Here is an 18,403-nt window from a genome sequence, read left to right on the forward strand (position 1 = left end):
TAACGGCTCAAAGTGGTTTATCAGTCTGGATTGAGTGGTGTAAGTTCCGGGTTATTATTTTTCTTTGAACACATTTTTTTTTTATCTAACTTTCAAAAAACAAACAAAAAAGAAAAAAATTACTAGCTACATCATCATAACGTTAATGTTGGTAACAGATGGGCCTTCTGATTTCCTAAACTGGAAAATTAAATTAATTTACAATAAAAAATTAAAAAAGTAGGCTAAATTCTTTGATAAAGTCAAATATTCATGTTTTTGTGTCATGGTACAGTCTCTGTGCTGTGTGCTCTAATGAAGCAGTCAGGGCTGATGTAAACTTGAGCGCGTAGCCTGTGCTCTCCTCTGATTGGCTGCCGCCTGCTGCCCCTCGGATAAAAGCGGCGCAGAGAGGCGGGTAGCGAGAGAAAGAAAGATCACCTCAAGGCGTGTTTCTCTCGGGACTCTGGTTTATCTTTTTGGAGGGAGTGGAAAAGAAAAAGTGGGAACTTACCGCCATGACAGGAAAAGAGGGCATTGTGTTTTCAGACTCTGAAAACAAACAGAAAACAGCCTCACACACTGGTGTTAACCACACGGGGTCCCAGCAGCCGGTCCCGGGGTGGAAGATGGCCCCAGCGGTGCACAGAAGGACCGGCTTCGGAATCCAGGAGCTGCTCGGCCTCAACAAGGAGCCGCCGGCGGCCCCGAGACGACCGCTGGAGGCTCTGCCTCACAGGGCGCACATGCTTGCGGCCAGGTCGTCCCTCGGACATGGGGGGATTGGAGTCGGGATGGGTTTGCTCGGACCGGAGGGAATACACTCGTTTTACAGCCAGCCCGCGTTTCTGGAGGTGCTGTCAGAGGCGCAAAATGTGCACCTGCAACCACTGCACAGGACGGCGCACATGGAGGTACAGATGGAAACACAGCACTCCAACAGCTCCGGTGAGTGTCCCCATAATTCACACACTGCAGACCTGCCCACCTATGTTGGTTTATGTTTTGTAATTATCCTAAAGTTAGCACAAAATTAGACGGCGGCTCAGGATTTGAATGAAAGGGAAAGTATGTCATCTTGTACAAAAAATGATGCTGCAGAAATAAACTAGTTCAAGCGTGCCAGCGGCCTGCAAAATGTATTTAATTTAAAGCCTCAAAAAATGCATTAGGTTTTTTTTTTCCTTTTTAAATGTTCATAAAAACTCATTCAATTCAACTGAACTGAAAAAGATAAGGAGGCCACACTGGACGTCATCATTTTAAGCATCCTTAATAAACACTTCTTTATAAGCAGTTACACTCCACCAGTGACACTTTAGGGACTGTTTTAATTTTTTTTATTGTTTCTGTTTGTATTTAAATCGGTTATATAATTTTTTTTCGTAGATAAAAATCCCCCCTTATATACTTTTTGTACCTGACTCGTTCTTGTTGATGCTGTGTCTGTGTCAGATTCAGACGACATGAGTCCGTCCTCCTGTGACCAGAAGTTCTCCAAATCCTCCCTGAGTCAGAGCAAAAAGAGGAAGAAGAGGAGACACAGGTAAATGAATTATTCTTATTCTTTTTTTTTCTTGTTTTTTTTTTCTTTTTTTCTTTTTTCTTACACACACTTTAAACGTTCTGGTACTTCATGTCAGCTTGGCCTGTGATAAGGATGTGGAGGCACATTATGTCTTTGGATGAAAATGAAAATGAAGCTAATTCCCAGTAATAACTTGAGCAAGTTTCATAACACGAAATTATATTTGATACCATAGTAGCCCAAATCCCCTGTTTAATTTTGTATCATTAAGATATTTTTATGCTGATCACTGAAGGCCTTTTTTTTGCTTCAAAATAATGTAAGATACTAAAGTTTTATAGGAAAAAAAATCACATGCACTGTTTTTAATACCCTTAGTAACCCATTTTAAATCATATGAATGGTCTAATTTGAAATTTTAAAAAAATGAAAATTTTACACATTTGAAATTTGCTTTCACATTTGATATAGGAAACATTTTTTCTCACCTTAATTGATTGAGTTTCACAGATCCAAAATTGAACCATTTGTAAATGTGAATTTATTTTGTTCATATTTTTTTAATGCTTTTTGTTTTGTCTGCAGAACCATTTTCACCTCCTATCAGCTGGAGGAACTTGAAAAAGCTTTCAATGAAGCTCACTATCCAGATGTTTACGCCCGCGAGATGCTCTCCATGAAAACTGAGCTACCAGAGGACAGGATACAGGTGTGTTAGAGTACTGTGGTGTGTGTGTTTCTGAAATTCAGGATGCTTTAAGAGAGGGGGGAATAACCTGTTTAGAAAAAAACACAAATTCAGACATTGTCTGCAATATTTCAAGTAAAATATTCTGAATTTAAAAATATTGCAATCTTAGCACATTGGAAATTAAAGTTACATGAGATAATGAGGTATGCCATTAAAACAAAGTATTCAGACAGTCAGGCGCTCCTTCATCCTCTCACTGCTCTCTGCTCTCACATTAGCAGCCAATTCACCCTCTCAGAGTAATTAGTTAATTGAGGAGAACTTCTCACCTCTTTCCCTGCTATAGAGTCGCTCTGCAGCCCTGAAATGAAACGATAACTACACAGAAATTAATGAGTGCAGGTCAGCGGCCGAGCACAGAGCTCTGCCTGCTGCTCTGAGCCTTTTAATTTCCCGTGATATTTGAGCGCCTGTCTCCCATTGATCGGTCCCTGAAATTAACTTATTTTTCAATCAGCCTCCTTGCCCCAGGGGTCACCTCTCTCTGGAAGCACTTCACACACATAAGCGAAGACACACACACAGCCATGCACATGCACATTCACACTGTTGCTGTCAGAAAGCATGATTGCTTATCCGAGACTCATCTTTTTATGAGATGGAGGTTATCATCAGATCTACCTGAATAGCTTTCCAGGCTCGGCTTTTGATCGTTTTTAATTCCAGATCGGGGGGAATACACACACACACACACACACACACACACACACACACACACACACACACACACACACACACACACACACACACACACACACACACACACACAATCTAATCCTGCCTCGGACATTTTAGGATGCTCATTTTTTCCCTGTGTTCCACCTCATCCATATTCATGAGATGGCTGAGGCTATTACAGTTTCAGGCCTGTTGGAAATCAATTTTAGCAGTCAAGGAGCCAGAAGGAGAATAATGTGCACACACACACAGACACACAGACACACACACACACACATACACACACGCACACATAGAGCCAGAAGACAACAGTGATAAAGCACACTTGTGTAACAAATTCATTTTTTTAGGAAATTTAATTAAGTCCCATACCCACCTTTACTGTATTTGCATTAAAAAATAAAATTGGACATTTGGGTAGAAAATTTAAAATCTATCTCCATCATCACCTTTTTAGGTTTGTGAGGAAGCCTCCAGTAGATGTCATTGTTTCACTGGTATAAATCTAGTTGTGTGACATCATAAAACAGTTGAAAGAGTTTAGGTCATTTTTATTAAATACAAACTCAGATAGATAGATAGATAGATAGATAGATAGATAGATAGATAGATAGATAGATAGATAGATAGATAGATAGATAGAATAAAGATAGATAGAATTGGTAGAATAGGTAGATAGAATTAAGATTAAGATTAAGATAAAACTTAAATCTATTAAAAATGCTTTTACAACACATGTTGAACATATTTAGCAATTGTTCTATTCAGGCATATTAGTAAATAACTGTAATCAAGCAATTTTAAAAAACTAATTTCTTCCTAATTTGAAAATTCATCAATCACAAAATGTTTTTTTCAGCATAAGAAATATTGTTTTATTAAAGAGCTTGCACATACTGCTTACTTAACCATTACAGAAACTTTGAAAAAATAATAAAACTGGTAGTAACATACTATTTATTTAGGGCAGCGGGGGAGAACACCCTACAGTGGGTGTTGGTCCAATTAATTTGTTAAACACTGTATTTATGATGTAATTCTAATTCTCCTCTGACCTTCATGTTTCCAGGTGTGGTTTCAGAACCGCCGAGCAAAGTGGAGGAAGAGGGAGAAGTGTTGGGGTCGCAGCAGTGTCATGGCAGAGTACGGCCTGTACGGAGCGATGGTGCGCCACTCCATCCCGCTGCCAGAATCCATCCTCAAGTCAGCCAAGGAGGGCGTCACCGAGTCCTACGCCCCGTGGTTACTAGGTAAACTGTGTTCCTTTTAGCTGCTTCTGTTTGGAGGTCCTTGTTTCTGCTTCACTCTCATGCTGATGTGACACTCCGGGAACCTTTAAAAGAAAACATCTGATTGCTAAAGTTACCAGTAACACATGTGGTTCCTATGGCAGTGTGAATGCAGAAAAATGAGCTATAATGATAAATCTTATATTGTAGGTTAAAAGGGGAACTCTTGTGATTTCTTGCATCAGGAGATGGAACTGAACCTGGCGAATGTTTGGAGCCAATAAAAGTGTCAGCATGTCAATAAAGAGGGCACAGTCAATACAGTGATAATCCTACTTCATCAGGACAGATTAGACCAAATCTCCCTCTTGCCTCTTGTCAATTGATTGGTTTAAATCAATTAGGTGACTAACTGAATAAGAGATCCTATCCATCCATTTATCGCTTTAATCTTCATCCTTTTACACACTCTTTTCCTGTGTGGAAGTGGTGCTTTCTATAAATATCACCTCAAAATACCAAAACAAGGACATTTACTCATCAGATTCCCATCATGATTTTTCCTCCCTCTTCAGGTATGCACAAGAAGTCAGTGGAAACCTCTCCAGGGAAACCCGGCAACCTCACACCTTCTTCTCCTGCTCCACCAGCAGCAGCAGCAGCAGCAGTACAGGACAAACTAGAGGACAAAGTGATGGAAGAAGAGAAAGAGGAGCAGATGAAAGACTCTAACTCACAGTTCTCCAAAGAGGAGCTGAGGGAGAACAGTATTGCTGTTCTGCGAGCAAAGGCGCAGGAGCACAGCGCCAAGATGCTGGGAACGGTTTCTGACAGGACGAAGAGTCAGGGAGAACACACAGAGGAGGCTGCAGACAAGGACATGGAAAGAGACACAGCAGAGGTGAAGAAGAGGGACTGAATGAGAGTGCTGCAGGATACAGACTGAGAGAAAACCTGCAGATAGGAGTATGACAGAGGCAGACGTCCCGTGTGAAGTGTTGTATTGATGCTTGGCACATGTGGAGCCGTTTAATGAACTCATCAAACTTGCTGATCAAATAATGTGATCACAGAGGAATAAATATGGAACAAAATTGTTTTTCATGTGAGCTTATGTATCAGGGGACTAAAAAGGTCTCTGCTCAAATGATTTACACTTAACTTACTATTTTTTTCTTGCTTTGACAGCAGCTTACTTAAAAGAACAAGAAAACACAAACTTTATTTATGGAGCACTTCTAACAAAGTTACAAATTTCTTTGAAGGGGCAGCAAAACAAAAAAGCCAGGTTGTGAACCAATTTAGATATAAGAATGGGCTGTCTTATGAAAAACTGTTCAAAGAGTGGGCACAAGAGGGTGAGTTGTGCTATCATTCTTAATTCAGTTTCTGTTTTAAATTTAAGATTCAGTTTTCTTCCACATTTCTGGCCTCACATGCCCTGAAATGAGTCCTCCCTACTTTCTCCCACAGACAACTTGGATCTCTTACCTCCGTGAAGTTTTCACCAGTGTAACTGAAAAGCCTTGTGAAATATTTTTCCAGCCTCAACCTTTGTTTTTCTTTCTCCGCTGCTGCAGCTTTGTGATGTACATACTGAGGAAAGTCCTAGAGTTGAAGTTGTATTATCATGTACAGTTAATATTAACTATATGTCTCTGTATAAATGTAACTGTAGCCTCATTAAAAGTGACTGATATTTAAACTATCTTATGGTAAAGAGATGTTTCACTTTTTTAAAGCTCCTGTCTGAAGATTTTTTTATTTTCTTTAAAACTGACTGAAATACTGATGCTTTGTAATTAGAAACAAGAAAAAAAAATCAAGATTGACTTTTCCTGCAGTTAATTTAAACACCAAAATCTATCAGGTGATGGGCATCAACCCATTTTAACTAAATGCTTTTAAAACACCTTTTGTTTACATTTTCTACAGCAAAAAAAGAAACTTGTACACTGTGACCTTATGTCTAATAAGTTTATTTTTGTAATCCTAACATTATTTTGTCATAATACCAGCAGTAACTTACTGGGAAAGTTTTTTTTTTGTTAAAAGATGTAAAAACTTAACACTGTATACACTGTGCTTATTTTAACCTTTCTGTCAGTTATTCACTGTAAATTTTCAGCCATGTTTGAACAGTGTAGTCCATTAATTGCTCCCATTCCAATCACTTAACAGCTGAGTTTTAATGAAATGAAATGAATGAAAAATACTTTATTTATCCCAAAGGGAAATTCAGGAAAAACCTCAAACACAGAATGTTTGAATTCTGCTGGGAAGCAGGACTTTATTGCATCATAGCTTGTTTATGAAACTGTGGATTTTTAGCAAGGAGAATGTCTGAATGTGTTTGTTCATTGGAAAGTTTACTAGCTGGTGACCTTATGTTTGCAATTATTTTGAAAAAAAAAATGCAGCCTTTGGGTAAAATAAGAGTTCAATTAATTAAGTGGGTAATTATTACAAAAGGAAGAAGAGTTTTTATTTATTCATTTATAGTTTATTTTGCTCTCCAACCTCAAAACAGTCCTGTAGTTACCATTTATCAACAGAGGGGGCGCCAAAGAAATGAAACTCGAAACTTTTAACAGTGAAAGTGAAACTTGATAGCGTGTATTTAATCCCCTCAAAATAGTCCAGGAAAAACTGTTAATCGCAGTGGTTGTGTTGTTCGGGAAACAAATAGTCATTTTTCCCTTTCTGGGAAATGATATCTAACTCCAGCTGCAGTCTTGCCTAGATATGAATTGTCGAAATGTTTTGCACCGCCCTGTGACGACTCACCCCTCCAGCCCTGCCTCTCCGGAGTTTCCAACTTCTCCTCTTCGATAAAGTCAGACGGGGTAACTTTGAAATTGCATCATTCTTGTATTTTTTTCTCCGTGGAAATGCTTTACCAATATAATTTCCGTTAAAACTGTACCTTGTCACACTCATGATGTGGCTGCCTGGCGGGTGTACCTCAAAATGCGTCGTGACTTTCTTCAACCGTCGGGTCCTCCAGTCTTATCTCCATGTTTGGGGTCGGAGGCGATGTAACGTAGCGGCGATCATGCCGGAGGCTGCGGGCTTCGAAGGCGTGTCAGACCGCACAGCTCTGCAGGACTTCTCGGTCTCCGACAGTGAGAGCTTCTGGGCCGCTGTGGGACGCCAGAGGCTGAGCTGGATCAAACCTTTCAACACGGTGCAGGACTGCGACCTGAGCCAAGGGAGGATCAAGTGGTTTGAGGGAGGGAAGCTAAATGTGTCTGGTGAGATAACATGAGAGTAACACGGTTTAAAGAGATGCAGCTGGTTGTAAGAATACACATACTCAAGTCATAAACGAAGGAAGTACACAGTTATACGCTGTCTTTAGAGGAACTTTAAGAGAAAACATGTCCCCACACAGCTAAGGCATCTTCATGCAAAGTGTGTCTGAGGACGACCCTGAACTTGAACGCACCATGCTGGGAAGTTGTTGCACTTAGATTACCCCAAGCTGGGAAAGTCTGCTGTTACAGCTGCTGGTTTCCCAACAAATATTGTAACAGCTAAATAAATACACAGTAAATAAACTATAGCTCTACAAGAAAAGGAAAATGAATACTTGTTTACTTTAAGAAATGCACAAAACAATGATACATTGAATATAATCATTTTATAGGAAAGTGAATAAGAGTCCAGAGGACTGTGGTGTGTTCAGATAAGTTTAAGTTAAGTTTCTTAATACCTTATGTATCGGGGAAGTATTCCTTGGATAATAGTGTGATTTGAAGAGGGGAAAAATGCAAATTATTTGTTGAAAATGATCAGTTGTAGATATTTCACTCATGCTCACAGTGGAGTGTCTGTGTTTTAGTATCTTAAGTTGACAATTTACCCCAAAACAAGATAATTTTGGGGTGTGTAAATGAATTTGATGTTGAATTAGTGCATTGACTGGGATGATGCTAATTCTGGTAATATCAGATTGTGGTACTGTTAAAGGTATGGAAATAAGTCTACTTTACTGTTTCCACATCAAGTGAACTGCCTGGACCGTCACATGCACACCTGTCCTGAGAGGGTGGCTCTGATCTGGGAGAGAGATGAACCTGGTTCAGAGGTCAAGATCACCTACAGGTCAGTGTCGTTTTGAAGTCATCCTCCACTGTCTTTTAGTGAAATAAACTCAATGAAGTTCCTTTCACAGTCAGTTGCTGGAGATGACATGTCGAGTGGGAAACCTGTTGAGACGGTACGGTGTGAAGAAAGGCGACTGTGTCACCATCTACATGCCTCCTTGCCCGCTGGCTGTGGCGTCCATGTTGGCCTGTGCTCGTATTGGTGCTGCTCACAATGTTGTGTTTGCAGGGTTCAGCGCAGAGGCCCTCGCAGAGCGAATCAGAGATGGTGAGAAGTAATTTAATGTAAATAAAACTACTATTTATTTTTTATGATTACACTTTTATATATATTTCAATGCCAGAGGATTAAAGAGTAGCATTAAAAGTAAACCTTTATTTGAAATCAGCATATCTGTTCAAATACCTCTTTCAGAAAGGCAAACCGCATGTTCACTCAGTTTCTATCGGTTGAGCTCTTTTAGGGACCTCTTTCAAACTGTACATGGCCAATTTGTGTGTTCTTCAGTTTTAATATATAATTGATCTATCTGATTCTCTGGATCAACTATTTTGACATCTCTTTTCAAAACGTGTCTTCTTATTTTCAATGTCTGTCAGACTTTGGGGCTTAATGTCCAAACAAGGATTACACCGTAATATCTTATATATAAGTTTTAGATTTGAAATAAAGTTCAAATGCATGACTGAAAGTGACAAAATAAACAAGAACTCACCTCTGCAGTCTGATTTTTGTAAACACTTTCAGCCAAGTCAAGCACCATCATCACAGTCAACCAGGGCGTCAGAGGAGGGAAGATCATTGAGCTGAAGAGGACGGTGGATAAGGCTGTCAAGAACTGCCCGACAGTGCAACAGGTGTTTGTTGCTATGAGAACAGAGAATCCGGTCACAATGACAGACAGAGATGTCGTCATGGAGGAGGTGAGTAGAAACAGAGAATAACAAATTTAACTTTGTTGGTTCATGTTGTGATTATCAAACTAAGCGATGAACTCATCCTCCAGGCAGAGCTGTGTTCAGGACAGTGGACTCAGTGGTCAGTGGCGCGGTCTCATGACTGGTGTTTTTGTAGCTGTTTGGTCGTATCACAGAGTTCCTTTGCAGGAGAGAAAATGTGCTCCTCTGTGCCAACTTGGCAAACCTCATCTGCTGAGGAATGAAAGCTTTAAACAGACTTCATGGACTCCTTTTGTTAACTCAATCTTTGAGGCACGAATGCTTATCATGTTGGCCTTTTAAGAAGTCCTTTTAGCAACTTTAAAAAATTATATCACTCATCGTACATCCATTCTGTTCAACAAGAAACAATAACTAATAATAGATTTTCCATTGCTATGCTGCTGTTACATCAATGGATTTTTAATAATGAAAACTCACTGTGTTGTACAGGAAATGATGAAGGAAAACGTGGTTTGTGAGCCAGCCATCATGAACAGTGAGGACGTCTTGTTTTTACTCTACACATCGGGCAGCACAGGGAAGCCCAAAGGACTTGTCCACACTCAGGCTGGATACCTGCTGTACGCTGCACTCACACACCGGGTAAACTTTAGGCAGCTCACAGGAGCTTTTCTGTGAAAGAATAGTAATAAGTTGAATCTTGCTGTCTGAAAATAGTTTGAAAATTAACATTTAATCCTCTCCACTGTCACCAGTATGTCTTCAGCTACCATGATGGTGACGTGTTTGGCTGCGTGGCAGACATCGGGTGGATAACTGGACACAGTTACAGCGTTTATGGGCCTCTGGCTAACGGGGGAACCACTGTCCTGTTTGAAAGCACTCCTATTTACCCCAATCCAGGTACCAACACCAGCACATTTATCATGGACCCAGACTTTCCAAATGAGCTGTTATGTAAAAAAACAAACAAAAAAAAACGGATGTGTTTCTTTCATTTCAAAACTCATGAGGACTTTTCAGTTTAAGTTCATTTTGGCTTGGTGGACAAAGTGATACCTCTTATTATCTCTTTGCTAATCCTATCTGTTCAATGTGTAATGTTGTGTTCACACTGAATCAAGGTTAAAATAGTTTTGGGTTTGCCATTATAGTTTAGTTTTAGTTAGTTTTGACATTTTTTTTCCATTATACTTTAGTTTTAGTTAGTTTTGACATTTGTTTTCCATTATACTTTAGTTTTAGTTAGTTTTGACATTTTTTTCCCATTACAGTTTAGTTTTAATTAGTTTTGGAGCGTGCATTCTAGTTTTTATTTAGTTTTAATTTTTGCAACAAGGCTTAGTTTTAGTTTAGTTTTGGTTTAGTTTTAGTTTTTTTCATACCTTTTTAACCGGGTGCAGGATTCAAAAAGGTCAGAGTAAATATTTTGTAATACAGTTTATTTTCCAGTTCAACATAGTGCTCACTGCTCAGTCAATGTTGATATTGAACTGTTGGCTGCTGCCTTTAACACATGAAAATAATATAAACTTAATATCAAAAATTTAAACATAAATTTTATAAAATAATGTTTACATAAATTAAATAAAAATAATAAAAACATAAATTTTATAAAACAATATAATATGAGCTTCAATAATTAGAAACTTGGACTCTGTAACAATTAAGTCAGACTCACATGAAATTAAACTATTACAGATGCTCTGATTCATTGCTCCTCTGCGTTTCGTCGCAGCACAGCGCACAGTCAGTCATTGCAGTAAACAAGCACGTCCCAGTACGTCGCTGTGATGGTGCCGTACGGCACTGACAACTGCCGAAAACTGTCGTAAAATTGGTTGGGAAAATGTGTCAGATTAATTTAAATCCTAAAGGCTTTTAATATTGTCAAAAACTGTAACTAAGGGAATTTTGTCTTTAATTTTGGTTAGTTTCAGTTAGTTTTGTGAACACAAGATACAGTTTTAGTTTACTTATCGTTTTTGTTTTCTTTTCTAGTTTTTATTAGTTTGAGTTAATTGCAATGTATTTAAAATTTTAGTTTTCCTTTTTAGTTTCGTTTTAGTTAACTATTATAACCTTGCACTGAATGTGGACAAAGTCATTTGCGCATGTGAATTAGAAATAAACTCAACGTAGGTGGATAGAAGTTCTTGCACAAATTAGGCGGCACAAATTGAGTGAGTTATACGGGCGAGTAAGGAGGACTTTGCAGTGTATTTATCACTCTGCTTGGTTCATTGTCTTATCTGTGAGAGATGAATATTCTAGGAAGTTAGTCAAGCTATGATAACCAACGGTGTACAATTGAACAGGTCGATGAAAGTTCATTTATCTGAAAATACTGGGCAAATTGATTGTATCTGTTTGGATTTCCTACTTCTGTGACTCTGCCTGTTTATGCATGGAAACAGAAATAAAAAAGAGCTCACTTAGAGGAAAGTAGGGTGGGGTTATCTGGTAAGTTGTGAAACCTTTGGCAGTCTCTTGATTTCAGCTATCGGTTGAACTGAACCTCTCCATGTGGTAACAGTGATTAAAACTCACAACACAGAAACAGTCAATCTTTTTGCTGATGTATTTCTTTTGCTTTAGCAGATCATAAAGAGGCATCACTATCAGCTTCAGTCTGTATAACTGTTTAATAAGCCTTTGTTGAATGTTTTGTGTCAACAGGACCTTCTAAGAATTTGTGTCCTTCAGTTAAGACCTCTGCATGCTTGAGCTTTTAGCTATATATAACTATTTACTGTTGGACTTGGTCATGCTTTCTAAACTTAGGACACCAGTAAACAGATGACAGCACACACACCTTGCTGTTATCAAGGATAAACTGTCAGGGATAAACACTGGCACACGTAAAACCTCTGATTTCAGCATCTGCTAACTACTTAACTTCAGCTCTGCTCTCTGATTCTCTTGTTGAATTTTCTTGATTTTTTCTGTTTGAGGAAATAAATCTATGTCGGCTGTGATGCTGATCAGGTCATGTTTTTGTTGCTCACAGGACGATACTGGGAGATGGTTCAGAGACTGAAGATTAACCAGTTTTACGGGGCTCCCACAGCGATCCGCCTCCTGCTAAAATACGGAGATGAGTGGGTGCGAAAATACGACCGCTCCACCCTTAAAACGCTCGGCTCTGGTATGCCAAATAAGATGCCTACATACTTTAATTACACATGCGCCACAAAGCTCATCAAGAAGTGACAATGACAGTTTTTACAAAGCCTTACAACGACAAGGATACAGCTGATAGATGGAACTAGCTTTCTGACCCAGTTATTTAAAAGATATTATGCCTCCAAATTCCTTCATAGGTGGGTTTAGACTGATACTGATGAGCAAAATTTAAACAATTTGATTTTTTTGGAAATTATTTAGGATTTAAAAATGAGTGTTTATAAAGACATCCTAAGAATAAGATCCTGACTAACTTGTCATGTAAATATCCAGTGTGTTCAATACAATTGATTCATATACACACACTTTTAAAATTTGGAGACTTGGCAGTGTACACAAAGATTGTGAGAGTTAAGAATTCCTTTCCTCTGAGCACACAGACACACACACTCACACACATGTAAAGTGTGTTCAAAGTCACGCTTGGCTAGAATTCAAACACCCCTGAGGGGTCCACACGGTCCATAGCAAAGTCAAGCATGCCAGGGAATCACACACACACTCACACTGCACATGCACACACCTGTTCCCCTGAGACACAAAGCTTCACATAAAGAACAGTTCACTGTGCTGTGGTTTTACGATGTTTGTTTGTGTGTACAGTGGGTGAGCCCATCAACACTGAGGCGTGGGAGTGGTATCACAGAGTGGTCGGGGACGGGCGCTGCCCTGTGGTGGACACCTGGTGGCAAACAGGTAGCTGTGAATACACTGAGCAGCTAAACAGCCATGCTAGCTGCTTTGTGAGGCTGCTGTGTGAATGTAAATGAGTCCAGAATCCACAAAATATATCATTTTATATTTTTATGCCTGAAGCTGCTGATGGGTAGTTAAACTAGACACTAAACAGTCCTATTTTTACATTTTCCACAACAAAAGATTTTGATAAGTGATGAGAATGCAAGTTAAACGAAAGCATGTTATGCATGTGCTAGATGAATTCTGAAAAGAGGTAGTAGTTTGTCTACAGAGGCTGCCGAACATGACCCAAACTAAAAGTTCCTTATGGTGGCTTTAACTTGTAACACAAACAACCATGGCATATGTTATCTTTACAAACCCAGTTACTTTTTCTAAAAGTTGTTTTTTTTTCTTATAGGACAATGACTGAGTATACTATTAACCTTTGCATTATTACTGCTTTTAACAGCATTTTGCATGTTTTTAAAGTATTTACTCCAGCTGCCAGTTTTAGCCATAGACTGTATAAAACATGGAGTAGTCTCCGTAACATCACCCGTCTGTTCCCGATACCGTGAAATGAAGCCAATTGGCGGGCGCAGCCACATTGGTTATGACGCCGGCTTTGAGCTCCCTTTCGAACAGCCACAGGGCGCCCGTCAGTCACATGAGCTGAGCTATGTCTCTGATTGGACAATCAAACAATCCTAATATCTTCTAAACCGCTGAGGTACAAAAGAGAAATCACCCACCTTACAGTGTGTACCGATGGCGATCAGTGTTTCAGACCCAAGCTATTTTTGAACCAGGCTATAAATATGTTTAAAAGTCTGAATTTTTTGGCTGGATGTGTACGTGACTTTTGCAGCCAGTCTCAAGCAGATTCTCATGGAACAGCAACTTTTAGCGCTCCCACATAGGCTTCATTTTTCTAAACCGGATGTTGCTTCTTGGTTTTAGCCCACACATCAGCTGTTTATACTCATCCATGTGTTTACGATTATGTAGTTTTGCTTGTGCTGCACATGAAATTAAAGTTAGTGTACTGGTGTGTGTAACTTTCTCCTGACGTGTCCAACTCGATTGTTACTTTGCTTTATCTCTCAACATCTTAGCTTTATAGTAATCTGTTACCAAAAGTCCCTCCAGAACTTTTCCTGAGCCATGTCAGCACACTCCAAAAGAGCAGCCTGCCCTGTCCTTCCTTCTAACATTAGCAGTGTTGCATAACAACATGGTCGTGTGCATGTGCATAGACAAGTGTACAGTCAGTGCTTTGGTGTGTAGATGTGGTGTACACTGGCTCTAAACAAAGGGGGTTTCTGTTTCTGCTCTGGACTTCATAATGTAACCAGATGTTTTCCCTCTTGCAGTAGAACAACCACAGGCATGAACTGAAACTGAGAGTTGAAATTGAAGAACAGTCAATGCATGTATCATCCTGATGCAGAGAAGTGAATGTGGCAATAGTTTTATCCTGGTTTCCTTTTTGTGTGTCAAAAGACAACAGACGCTGCCAAAAAAAAGCTGCGTCAGAGAATGATTAGTGTGTACTAAGATAAGTGAACGTGCTGTTCTTAGCCTGACATGACCTCTTAAAACACATCGAATGATGAATTATGAATTTAATGAGAGATAACGGTGTGAAATGGAAACTTTCAGATTTACGCTTTGATGCCAGTAGAAAATATGTCAATACACATTAGCGATGGTATAATCATAGTACTTGCACTGTGTGTGACATCAGAAACATGGAGTAAAACAGTCCCTCAGCCTTCAATGACTGCTGATGTCACTGCTAAATATCCAATCATTACTCCACTAAAAGATTTCATGATGCCATTTGGTGTCATGTAGATGAGAGCCTGAATTTGTGTTTTTTATCCTCTGTGCTTCATAATTAGATTGAGTAATGACCAGCTGGAGCAAAGATGTGTTAATTAACATGCAAATAATAACAATTTAGCATCAAAGCATCATGAGCCTAAGAATTACAGACACAGATATGACCCAAATACCCTACTCTACTAAAAAGGATTATATCATTATGTTATTTCCCTGGACCAGGGTTTTTAATTAGGACTAAGTGGCATTATTCATACACGCCATTTGGTGGATCTGGAATAGAGTAGCCGGTTTAGGGAGAAATTAAAATTCTGATCTGCTGTTGGCAAACAGCCTCCGTGTTGGATCATAAAGGACTACAGAGGTGAGAGGCTGCAGGAGGACAGGAAATAGAGTTTTTGTCTCATTAACCAGCAGCAAAGGAAAAAAATATCAATATTAGTTCATATTTTCAGTATCAATGTTAACTTTCATGCTTGTATAAGATGCTACAGTGAGAAGTTTTTGCTGGTCCCAAAAATAAACCTAATTCAAATGAACTCAAAAAGCAATTAGTTTGTCAGCAAAAAAAAGAAAAAAGTTATTTTCCATGGCAGGTATTTTTGATGATTGATATGGTAATGTTAACATAATGTTTCTTTCTTTCTTAATACATTTATCTATTTATTTTTGGTTTAAAGCAATATTTGCACATTAACAGTGCAAATCCAAGCAGCAACCTCTGGTCTAAAATTATCAAGCCAATGTGGAGGATTTTATAAGTGCACATCTGTGAGGATGACTCCACTTAAGGATGGATGCACAAACACCAGAAACCACATACACACCAGGCCAAAAAAGCAGAGTTTTACAGGAAAAATAAACATGTTTACAGCCTGGTTCCATAAAACATCTGAAAAGCTTATTTTCCATCAGCACACAAGGATTGGTTTTAGCTTGCTGTTTACCGAGTAATTAAACTTGTCCAAACAAGGGCAACGAATAAATGACTCCATGGAGACTACATCTATGCATCATACGCAAAACCTATAGCGAGATAAAGAGGGATCATATTCTCCACAGGGGGCGCCAAAGTCACCACAAACTTTCACTAAATTCCATCAGATGTGTCGTACACCCTCTGTCACAGCTCCGGAGCTGACAGTAGCTGGTCATCCTGTCGACTCTGACTCAACAGTACTGCTCTGATGTTTTCATGTTCAGCAGCTAAAAGCATAACTTCTGTATTTGCCGGATGGGGAAAAATGAGATATTAATGAGAAGATATTTTTTCGTTGAATTACTTTTGTGACTGTGTTTGGAGAAACAAGAAGCAAGGTCAGCTGTTTTTCTGTGTCTGAAAGTGAAAACAATGTGCTCGTTACACATTCTGCACAGAATGAGCCGTTTTTAAAAAAAAGTCTCAAAATTTTCAGATTAGGCTCATAGAAACAGTCTTGGAGGGTTTTGTCCAGAAGTCTCACGGTTTAGTTGACTCAAACAGGATGCCAGTTGCTAATTCTATTGTGGGATCATCTGTTGTGTCCTACTTTAGACCGGGTCCCTTTAGTGGCAGCAGCAACACCAGCAGTCAGATTAGCAGGGTCTCTGAAGTCCACGCAGACCTAATTTTATCTAATGTACTTAGTATGGCTGTAATTCCATAATCTACATCTGTAGCAATGGGAAAGGCTTGGACATTTGGCTCCAACATTTTTTAAATTCATGTTATCTCTTCATTTTTTTGTGTCTTTGCAGTGCTTTTTTCTGCATTTGTCTTTAATGCCAGAGATTAAAATTCAGACACAGATCACTTTTTAGAATCAACCTTGTTGTGCTTTGTGTTCTCAGAGACAGGCGGCATCTGTATCACTCCAAAGCCATCAGAGCCAGACGCAGAGATCGTCCCAGGCATGGCTATGAGACCTTTCTTTGGCATCAAGCCCGTTCTCATGGACACTGAGGTATGGTGTGTGTGTGTGTGTGTGTTATTGAATGGCTGGGAACTGCCCACAGAGAGGGTCAGATTAGGATTATGAAATAGTCACCAGCTGTGTCACTTATGATACCAACCCCGCTCCCACCCGTCAGTCCTGCTCTGCCAAATTCCCCAGTAAAATCTGTCACAGGACTTTGTGTTACGGCTGTTGCTTTTGGAGAGCACAGATTGTGTAGACATTTGGAGTGCAGCTCTCTGAGCTGATCTCTCGCCACTCTCTCGACAAAAACATACACTAAAGTCTGTGATATACAAAAACACCACCAGTGCCTGTGAGGTTTTAGAGGAAAATTGATGGACTGTATTAACCTTCACTCCCAATATCTGCTAGAAGTATTGTGCCAAAAATGATCCCAAAAATGTGAAATACTCCAGCTTTTCCCCCTCACTTTTCTCAGGGTAAAGAGCTCACATCCAACCACACATCTGGAGCTCTGTGCATCGCCCAGCCTTGGCCCGGCATGGCCCGAACAATCCATAACAACCACCAGAGATTCATCGAGACCTACTGCCAGCCTTATCCTGGTAACGTATGATGAGTTCAAGAACAATCTGTTTTTACAGTTTCTGTCTCATCATTTTTTAAACTATAGATTTCTCTAATTAAAAAGCTGATTTCTTGTTTCTCTGACAGGTTACTTTTTCACTGGTGATGGCGCCTATCGCTCTAAAGAGGGGTATTACCAGATTACAGGCCGCCTGGATGATGTCATCAATGTGAGCGGTCACAGGATTGGGACAGCAGAGATAGAGGACGTGGTGGTACGATCATTAAATAACTTAAATAATGTTGTTTTTCTAGCATTGAGGAGAAGAACTTTCTTTTTTAAAAAACTTCTGATCATATTTGTGTTGGTTTTACAGAATCAGTGCTCTGCTGTGGCTGAGTCTGCAGTCATAGGATACTCACACGATATCAAAGGAGAAGGTGAGTAGTGGTTACCTTTTTTTCAGTGAGGTTTCAGCACAGTAGATAAAAGTGTTTCTCCTTGTGTTGTCAGGTGTTTACGCCTTTGTGGTGTTAAAAAAAGTCGCTGATGTTGAAGAAGAGGACCTGCCCAAACAGCTGAATGACATGGTGTCTAACAGGATCGCTAAGTACGCCTGTCCTGACTACATCCAGGTACTCCTGTCTCTCTGAGTCAAGGATAGGATTTTAAAACGCTGACGTGAAAATAGTAATCTGACTTCTGTTTTCCTCATAGTTTGTGCAGCGCCTGCCGAAGACGCGCTCAGGAAAGATAATGCGCAGAGTGCTGCGTAAAGTGGTGGAGCAGGACATGAACGGGTTGGGCGACCTCAGCACGCTGGATGATCCTGCAGCTGTTCAGGAGATCATTCAGGGTCACCATGAGCTCTGTGGCAAACAAGCTTGAAGAAAATAACTTTTAAAAACCCTTTCATCTGATCAGAAACATCTGTGGGACACTTACTCATTACTCTTTTTTTAATACTAGACTGTTACCATTGTACAAAAATATATTTTGCCAGTCAAATATTGTATATTTTATTGTACATATTGATTTTTTTGAAAAA

At 39.5% G+C, this 18,403-nt stretch overlaps 2 protein-coding genes and 1 long non-coding RNA gene across 3 annotated transcripts; 2 read left to right on the top strand and 1 right to left on the bottom strand.

Annotated features, from left to right (window-relative positions):
- Positions 1–442: 442 nt before the first annotated feature.
- On the top strand, positions 443–5,707 carry LOC141801763 (visual system homeobox 2-like). Its single transcript, XM_074685011.1, has 5 exons — positions 443–927; positions 1,435–1,525; positions 2,093–2,216; positions 4,006–4,186; positions 4,741–5,707. Exons 1-5 carry the CDS (start codon positions 498–500, stop codon positions 5,082–5,084), a joined length of 1,170 nt encoding a protein of 389 aa, XP_074541112.1. The 5' UTR covers positions 443–497; the 3' UTR covers positions 5,085–5,707.
- Positions 1,378–7,245, bottom strand: LOC141801764 (uncharacterized). The gene is made up of 4 exons (XR_012599434.1): positions 7,130–7,245; positions 4,703–4,844; positions 3,992–4,269; positions 1,378–1,487 (listed from the first exon to the last, which is right to left on the bottom strand). It is a non-coding gene; the product is annotated as an uncharacterized LOC141801764 (long non-coding RNA).
- Positions 6,788–18,243, top strand: LOC141801761 (acetyl-coenzyme A synthetase 2-like, mitochondrial). Its single transcript, XM_074685008.1, has 14 exons — positions 6,788–7,419; positions 8,176–8,272; positions 8,343–8,542; positions 9,023–9,198; positions 9,667–9,819; positions 9,933–10,080; positions 12,188–12,325; positions 12,967–13,059; positions 16,720–16,832; positions 17,266–17,392; positions 17,502–17,629; positions 17,732–17,795; positions 17,869–17,990; positions 18,073–18,243. The coding sequence occupies exons 1-14, from the start codon at positions 7,104–7,106 to the stop codon at positions 18,241–18,243; spliced, it is 2,046 nt and encodes a 681-aa protein (XP_074541109.1). The 5' UTR covers positions 6,788–7,103.
- The last annotated feature ends 160 nt before the right edge of the window (positions 18,244–18,403 follow it).

Source organism: Halichoeres trimaculatus, unplaced genomic scaffold (assembly GCF_033239565.1).
Source record: "Halichoeres trimaculatus isolate MK-OKI-2021-1 unplaced genomic scaffold, fHalTri1.1 fHalTri1_scaffold_13, whole genome shotgun sequence".
NCBI classification, from domain to species: Eukaryota; Metazoa; Chordata; class Actinopteri; order Labriformes; family Labridae; genus Halichoeres; species Halichoeres trimaculatus.